Source organism: Monopterus albus, unplaced genomic scaffold (genome assembly GCF_001952655.1).
Source record: "Monopterus albus unplaced genomic scaffold, M_albus_1.0 scaffold16.1, whole genome shotgun sequence".
In the NCBI taxonomy this organism is placed as follows: Eukaryota; Metazoa; Chordata; class Actinopteri; order Synbranchiformes; family Synbranchidae; genus Monopterus; species Monopterus albus.
The window spans coordinates 798,543-807,126 of NW_018127896.1; the positions used below are offsets into that span (position 1 = coordinate 798,543).

The 8,584-nt window shown below is 40.1% G+C and overlaps 1 protein-coding gene across 1 annotated transcript in view; it reads right to left on the reverse strand.

Annotated features, from left to right (window-relative positions):
- Positions 1-2,071: 2,071 nt before the first annotated feature.
- The window catches only part of agap1 (ArfGAP with GTPase domain, ankyrin repeat and PH domain 1), a 135,458-nt gene continuing 128,945 nt past the window's right edge, over positions 2,072-8,584 (reverse strand). The window contains 2 exon segments of the mRNA XM_020591918.1: positions 2,072-6,847; positions 7,141-7,396. Of these exon segments, the coding sequence (XP_020447574.1) occupies positions 6,638-6,847; positions 7,141-7,396 (466 nt within the window). The 3' untranslated portion in view covers positions 2,072-6,637.

The following is an 8,584-nucleotide window of genomic DNA, read 5'->3' on the forward strand; positions in this document are numbered from 1 at the left end:
TTTATGAAACAAAACTGTCAACAATTTTCAAGTTGCAGCCTCTAAATGGGAGACATTGCTCCTTTCTGGTTAATATTAAACTGAACATGTTTTGGTTTTGGACTGTTCATGGAACAAAACAGAACATCTGGGTATTATATCATGATTTTTTGGACATATTACAGACTGATGAATTAATTAAATACTCATTAAAATAATACACAGGCCTAATTTGAGTGACATTTCCTGACTTACCTCAGTTGTCATGGATATAATTAGTTAGACTAATTTTTAGACTGAAGTTAATAATATAAAACCGTTTTAGTAGGTGAGGAAACCTGGTCTGTTCTACACAGGAATGCATCACAACCTCATTCTGAGTTGAATTAAAAAGTCCACTTTAAAGGGGCATTCCACTAATTTTACACAAAACAGCTGTAGGGGGGATCTGATGTATCTTGGACAATCAGGCTGCAAATTTATAACAGAAAGACTGCTTCAGACTGGGAGACTGGGGTGTGGAGTTCAAAAGATGTGGGCAGAGAGAGTTTAATGCAAGCTGGTATCCTCTTGCATTATGAAAAATGCAGGATTCATCAGTCAGTAGGGACTGAAGATGTTCCTGCTTAGACACTGTAACATCTGCATGGATGCTGGCTGTTTGAAAAGTATTTTTGATATTATTACTATTAATACTGAGGCAACATCAAAATAAATGATGTGCATTAGATATTTTGTATGAAACCTGAAATCAACATATTCAAATGTAATGGAGTAAATGTACTGTTCAGTGTTAATAAAAAAACAGATGAGTCATACAAAGGGACAAAAATCTAAATCTGGGGACTTTAACCTGCAGTGTGAACAGAGACAGGAGCGTGTGTGTGACTCTAATGAAATTTTTTGCAAATTGTAATCAACCCGAGCTGTCGTTGTCAGCTGATAAATGAGACCCAGGGGATCATCGGAGGCCGAGGCTCTTCTTTGCAGCGTGTAGCCTCCCCCCTCCTTCCCCTCTCTCCCTAATTTAACAGCAACCTGCCCAGACTTCAGATGAACTCACTGATGAGTCCTAATAGAGCCAGAACGTCAAGACTCAGAGTGGAGACCTCTGTTGCATGCTCGCCCTCATCTTTCTGGTCGACAGCTTACACATACTGCACATATTGGCACAGTCTCAAAAGGCATGAAACAATGAATCTGAAAAACCACATTTAATACAGCTACCTGATGTATTTGTATCATAACTTGTCTAGGCTACTTTTAAAGATTAAATGTAATAAATGGCAGAATGTCCAAAAACCACATTTGCAAGGAAAAAGTCATGTTTATAACACAACTATCTGCTTTTAAAGCTCCAGAAAAAGCTAATAAGTGGCCATTCGACAAATGAAAAATGTCTGCTTTCATGACAAGACTAAAGATGCTGCTCCATGTTGCTTTTTCTTGAGTTTTTGCTCAGTTAAAAAAAAAAATTTTTTTTGGTTAAGATGTTGAAAGTTTCAGTGAGTTTAATATAAATATATAAAAAAGTCCCATTGTTGTAATTTAACTTGGAGTTCTTTCTTTTGTTCTGAACCAGACTTTGTTCTCAAATTTTGTAGAAAATCTAGTGCTGACTGAACGAAGATAAAGCAGCTGCATCTGCAGCCCTATTGTTAGCCAACACACCCGGCCTCTTCCTGTTAAACACAGGGCTTAAAAAGGGATTAACACACAACAGTAAACACAACCTGGACACACACACACACACTTAACACAGTGACAGTTGCAAATAAAAATACTTTCACTGCAAAAATCAGAAAAATGCAGACACTTATCTCAGTGACAAAATCAGGTTTTGTGCAACAACACGTGTCCGTGAGGAGCATTCATACAAAATGACAAATTTTTATTCATTCTACAAAATCTGGGAAAAGAACAGTGACTGAATGTTCAGCACGCAAACAAAAACATTTTATTTGTGCTAAAAACACTACATTACTGATAAACTATTTAGCTGATACAGAAATTTCACAAATACAAAATAAATAACACAAGCTTATATTAAGAAGCATTATTCTTGTCTTTATTGAAAAGAGACACATTACAGTAGAAGAGTCTGTATTAGGTCAAATTTTTAACAACGGTACTGTACAGGCAATAAAAACTAAACAATAATAATAATAATTAGAATAACAATGACAAAGACAATCATGTTTCGATGGTCAATTTATAACAGTAATAAAACATGGAAGGACTGAGAAGAAAAATTTACAAAAAAGTTTAAGTCTTCTTTGCTAGGTGCGTTTATAAATAATGTGCTGGACAGCCCTGGTGGGTGGGGTCAAGGGGTAACACTACACGAGGTAACACAACAAACCAAACCTTGACCATACTGACTGGTTTTTTCTTTGTTTTGTTTTTTGAAGTCTATATACAGATGAGGCGGTGTAGATGGTGGCAAGCATTGAGCAGAGATATTAGCATTGTCGCAGTTTCCTTGTTTTCCCAGCGTAGCTCAAAGCAGACATGACCTATCTACAGTACATGCAGGTGGCTTCAGTCGTTCAGTTTCTAATCTAAAGCTTGTTATATCAAAGCTAACAAAATATATGGTGTCACGCTATTGTCTGTTAGCTGAGTTTAGCTAAAGATGCTAGCTGCAACTGGAGATTCACAGGATTCTCATAACATTTTAGCTACAAATGTTAGTTAACCTCAGCGACAACTTCATCATTTTCTATGATTACTTTTGAAAATCAGATATTACTAAGGATTTACTGCTGTTGTCAAATTAAATAAACAGACATGATGTCGATTCCCAAGCAGCTTGTACTTTTGACAAACTTAAAACGTGAGCACAAATCAGTAAACCGAAAACTGTCTGTAGCTGCCACTGAAGGAGAGACAAATGTCACTAGATGTGAAAACAAACAAATAAAAAACCCAAAACTGTAGCAGAAAGATTTTATGTCCTGAAAAGTAAGACTAAAAAAACATGATTAAATTTCCATTTTACGGGTTTAGCAAACTGCTAAACTGCTGCTGGAGCTTCTCTTCTTAAAACATTCCATTTATTCATTTTTGTGTTTAGGAAAACAAGGATTCAAATGACTTGAGGGGAAAGTGCTAAAGTCCATTTGGAAGTTGAGACCATGCTTTAATGATGGTGAGTTCAAAGCTAGTAGCGGTTAGCTTCAGTGACAGACGACTCAGCAGTTTGTGTCTACAAACACTTAAGAGCCAATGTTACCAAGGTTTTACTGCTCCTGAGAACTTATAAAAAACATTTGTTTGTTCTCAAAATACTCTCCAAATTTTCACATTCAATTTAGTCTCAGAATCTTACAGAGGCCGCAAACTGAAACAATGCAGGAATACTGTTGCTAGCTTGTTTATGTCAACCTGCAGATGGTGCTACTACTGCTCTTCCTTTGCTAGTGTGAACTTAAATGGACTTTGGTTCCAAAGTTGTCCCAATAAATCACTTTAGAGGAAACTGCCTTAAGGTGATGTAAATGTCAGTTCATTCCAAGATGAGGAAACAAATCTGAAGGCTGTAGTGGAGAAAGTTGGGATTAAGATGGATAAACTAGGTTTAGTGCACTTCTGTCATAAATAACATCCTTGCCCTGTCATGCTGTCCTGGTTCAGGACAAACATGGGGCAAGTCGCATAAAAAAACAAAATAAAACGAAACACTGAACACAAATTGAGATCATCTTGAAGATGACGGGGTCATGGCACGTACAGCAACAAGGGTGGATGAAACAAGGAAGCTAAATCAAAAAAGGCATAAGAGGGAAAACTATTTTTGATAATTTTAGCTCTTTCGTTCATTTTTACAAACAGGCGGCGTGGTTGTGGTTGTTTGAAAACACTGCAGCAAAGTCAGCATACGAAGATACAATGCGACTGATGTGTCTATGAATATTGCTTGGATACACAGTTGGGCTGAGCACTCGTCAACCCCTGCACAACATCTATGTTACAAACAGTAACGATGGCAAAGACAGAGGGATCCACGTTGATAGGGAAGCAGGAAGGAGCGTGTTGTTTTAAAACTGTCTGCGCAGCCCATTGGGGGTTCCAGATCTCCAGGTGGTTCGGATGGCTTGGATGGATCAGCACTGCACTGAACCAAAACACGCAACATACAGTCCAAGTAGATGTCCCCCTACCACCACACATCAGAACAAATCACTTTCACTCTGAAACCTGACACAGTAAGTACTTCTTGTGTTCTCTAATTTACATGACATCACCTTCAAAAGAGAGAAAGAGAAGATTATTTACATCAAGTAGGTTTCCAGCCCAGAGAAGAAGAAGCAGCCCTTCTTAGTTATTCGCTGAGCAGATCAGGGAGACTGTCTGACTGGACGAGAAGGTGATGAGAGGGAATTCACGATGATTGCAGAAAAATCTTCACACAGAAACATCATTTTTGCATTCAAATTATGAACTTGTATCATATCAGGCTCCTACTTGTAAAAACCTTCATGTCTGTTGATGGTAAACGTTTTAGGGTTGATAATGTACCAGCTGCGGCGAAACAATGAAAAGCAGCTGGACTCCTCTCCTCAACCTTCTCACCATTGCTGTGATTTAACATGACGCCTGAAGAAGAAGCAGATCAATTCCCTTTTTGCCCCATTACTTCTTAGCTGCGTCTTGTCAATTTCTATGCTTTATAACAATAAATAAAATTCAGGAACAGTTTAAATTAAATATTATTTGACCAGGAGAACAGAACAACAGGCTTGGGTTTAACATGCTCTCGATTCACTCAGTTCAGAAGATGAAATCTGTTGAAAACTGGAAGCAAAGTAAGAAAATTTCTTGTCATACAAGTTCTTACAACCAATATACAAAGAAAGGATTCACATAACATAGATCATTTTCCTAAAGTGCAAATCCTGATTCTAATGTTGGAGGTTTTCACATTACAGCTGGCTCCTTCAAAACTGCACTGTCGACCAAGAAACTGTGTTATATGTGTTAAATCAGTCATGCTTGGCTGGTACTCAATCTGCTTGATACGGTTAGTATCATCCCCAAATCGACAATAAATTGACCTCAGCATCGCAGTGAATTACCCTTATCAACCATAATTTACTTGTTTATAACAGTCTGGATTCAGCTCATTTAAGCACAGGCAAACCCTGTGCACCATTCTCTGACTGTTTCTAACATACTTTGGGTGTTTGGTATGGGTAACGACTGGTGTACGAAAAATTACAGACAAAGTTTTCTTACTTTGAATATTAAATACAAGTAGCAACTAGTCAATCAGTCCATGGAAACACAGTCAGCTTTGATAAAGGATTGAATGTTAAATCTACTCTTTAAACAACATGTCTTGGTTTTGGACTATTGGACAAAAAGGGTATTTTCAAGACATCACCTTGAGTTTTTGGAAACTGTTAGACATCTTCTGACATCTTACAAGCTAAATATTTAATATATTTCTTGCATCTGCAGCTTATGTGTTGGTGTTAGCTTTAATTTATGCCTTTCCAGATAAATATAACCTCCACTTTAAATGAAATGTCATCCATCCCTACAAATGGTATAAACAACCATCCACAAAGTTTTGTCCCTTTTGAATTTGTAATCTGTTGTTGGAGTTGATGTTTTAACTCTGAACAGAGTGAAATAAAAACAGTTTAAACCCAAACCATGGTTTACAGACTCAGATGTTGGTGAAAGGACAACGGGGTGTTTGTGGTCGACAGTCTCCGGTCCCTGAGCCTGGCAAGAGCTTCTGTACACTTCAAGACTTTATACACCCAAAAATGGACACACAAATAAAGCTTAAAAAAAAGTTGCCTTCCCCATGTTGGCTTGTTTAACCACTGGTCCAGCAACGCACATCGAGATACAATATACACAATACAGGAGAAATGCCTTAAATTAAAACAGAGAAAAATGCAAATATCTAGGACATGCGCTCTACCACACTTCTTTTTTGCCTCTAAGAACTGATCCCATATCTGTTTTTCCGTCATAAAAGTTTACATCGATATATTTTCACATTAAAATGTGTAAATGCAGGAGCGTTCACAGATTCATAGCATAAAGCCACGAAAAAAAAAAGAAAAAAAAGAAAAGCACAAAGAGAGAAGCCCTGGACTGAGATTAAGGATGATGAACCCCAATAAGCAAAGAGTGTCGGGTTCCTCATGTCTCCTTCCTGATATTTTCACCTCACAGTTTTCTCTCTTACACTTCCCATTCAGAGAGACGATAAGTTTTGGCCTGAATTCTGATTGGCTGTTGGGTCTTTTGAAGGGCGGTCTGTAATGAGGGAGGGAACTGGCCATGTAGTGTTAAATTAGTGAGTGTGTCATGAGGTATGATGTCCATAGAGCTTCAGCCTGCACCCTAACTGGTTGTCGCAAGTCATGTGATTATTTCCCAAAATGCTCTGACGAGCTCAGGTGATTGTGGACCACATTTCCCAGGATGCTTTCAGTTTATTTCCTATTGAGGGCTCTCCCATGGGGGCAGTGTCAGCACTGATCTATGATCAGTTTTATCCGTCTTAACAAGCCGTCAACAGCAGTGGTGGTTGTCAGGTGATATGGGCGGGGCTTAGAGTCACAACAGGTAGTGGTTCCCATAATAAACAACATGATTCTCCCAAATCAGGGTTTGTTTTGTTTGTGTCACCTGGTCATATGAGCGCCGTGCTCCCAGTGCTGCTGCAGCTGTTGTTGCGGTTGATGTTGCGGCGTGACAGGTTGGGTGTAGCCATGAGTGGGAAGCGCTCGTCAGGGCAGCCATACTGAGCCAATATGTCCACACACTCCTGACTGTTGGCCTGTCGAGCATATGCCATTGCACTGTTACCGTGGGCATCCCTCGCCATCAGATCCACGCCATACTGAGAGAGAGAGAGAGAGAGGGAGAAAGAGAGAGAGAGAGAGAGAAAGAATCAGCTCCTACACCTCAAACTGTTTCATTTATTTGAATACTGATCTTTATAAAAAAAATTAGAAGGTGTAAATAATGTGAGTATGCCTTTAAAACACAGCTGGTCACTGGAGTGAGAGTATAGAATTTAAGATCCTCCTCCTTGGATTAACACAGGCTACATGTCTTCAGTGGCAGCCAGAGGCCCTGACTGAATTTTCTTCTGTGTAATCTGACTGAACTCCATAATTCTCCTGCTCTTACCCAGATCAGGAGCTGTGCGATCACCACGTTGCCCTTGCGGCTGGCCAGGTGCAGCGCACTGCGTCCATCTCCTTCTCCGCAGGTCTCATTGACCTGCTGTCGTGATCCGTGGGCAAGCAGCAGGACAACGGAGCGGAGGTCCTCCTCAGCCGTCGCCCTCAGCAGCTGCTGCCCCAGAGAGAGGTCGGTGCAGGGCAGCGACGTCAGGAACAGTCGCTGCTCGTACTTTGCTCGGATCCATCGCTCCCTCTCTTCCCTTACAGACAAAACACAGGGTCAGAGTTTTATTTTGATTTTATGAAGCTGAAACCAATAATCAATTAGTCAACAACTGTGACTGTAATATCAGGACTTTTTCTGCTTTTCTTTATTCAATCAAACCTGAATGTTTACAGTGTCTGCCCTGTAAATGCTGATTCTTCTGTACAACATGGTCTCAAACTGCTCTCCGAGTGTAAAATAAGACACACTGGGGGACTGAGGGACCGACAGCGAGAAAGGCAAGGGGACGTGGACACATTGTTCACCAATCGAGTGTCATGAAGTGCTGATCTGTCTAATCCACAGCTCTGATCGCACTAATCTCTGCACAAATCCCTGCATGCAAACAGCAGCTCATTCAGAGTGCAGGGATTAGCCCAGGCTCAGCAGAGGCAGGAGGGGGAGGACGACCCCAGTGGGAAAGATATTGAGCTGTCCCCCTCCCCGCCTCCTTTTCCCTCTCCATAACAAAATAAGAACATGTCCTGCAGGGGGGTGGGAAGGGGGAGGCTGCAGGAAGTGGAGAAGGAGACACAACAGTGGCTTCACGCAGGTTGATGCTTCCACCGTGAAATGACTCCAGTGTGTGTCTGTGTTGGAGTGTGTACAAGTGTAAAATGGTCGCTAACACACAGACACAGCAGGAGCGAAAATGCAACACAGAAAGAAACTGTAGCAGAATTAAACTCTCTTCATGGACAAACCTTTGCATGTTTTACTCTGATGTAAAGTTCTGGGTGTCAAACCTGAATATATATGACCCCCCGCCATGCTTCCTGTCCACAGAAACGCCTGCGTGGACACAAAATGAAGCATTTAAAGAGGCCAAACAGGTGTTTCTGTGTACAGGAGGCACGAAGGGAAGAAAGATAAATGGGACATAGATACAGTGGGTACAGAAGGTATTCAGACCCCCTTAAATTTTTCACTCTTTGTTATATTGCAGCCATATGCTAAAATCATTTAAGTTAATTTTTTTCCTCATTAATGTACACACAGCACCCCATATTGACAGAAAAACACAGAATTTTTGACATTTTTGCAGATTTATTAAAAAAGAAAAACTGAAATATCACATGGTCATAAGTATTCAGACCCTTTGCTGTGACACTCATATATTTAACTTAGGCTCTGTCCATTTCATCTGATCATCCCTGAGATGGTTCTACACCTTCATTTGAGT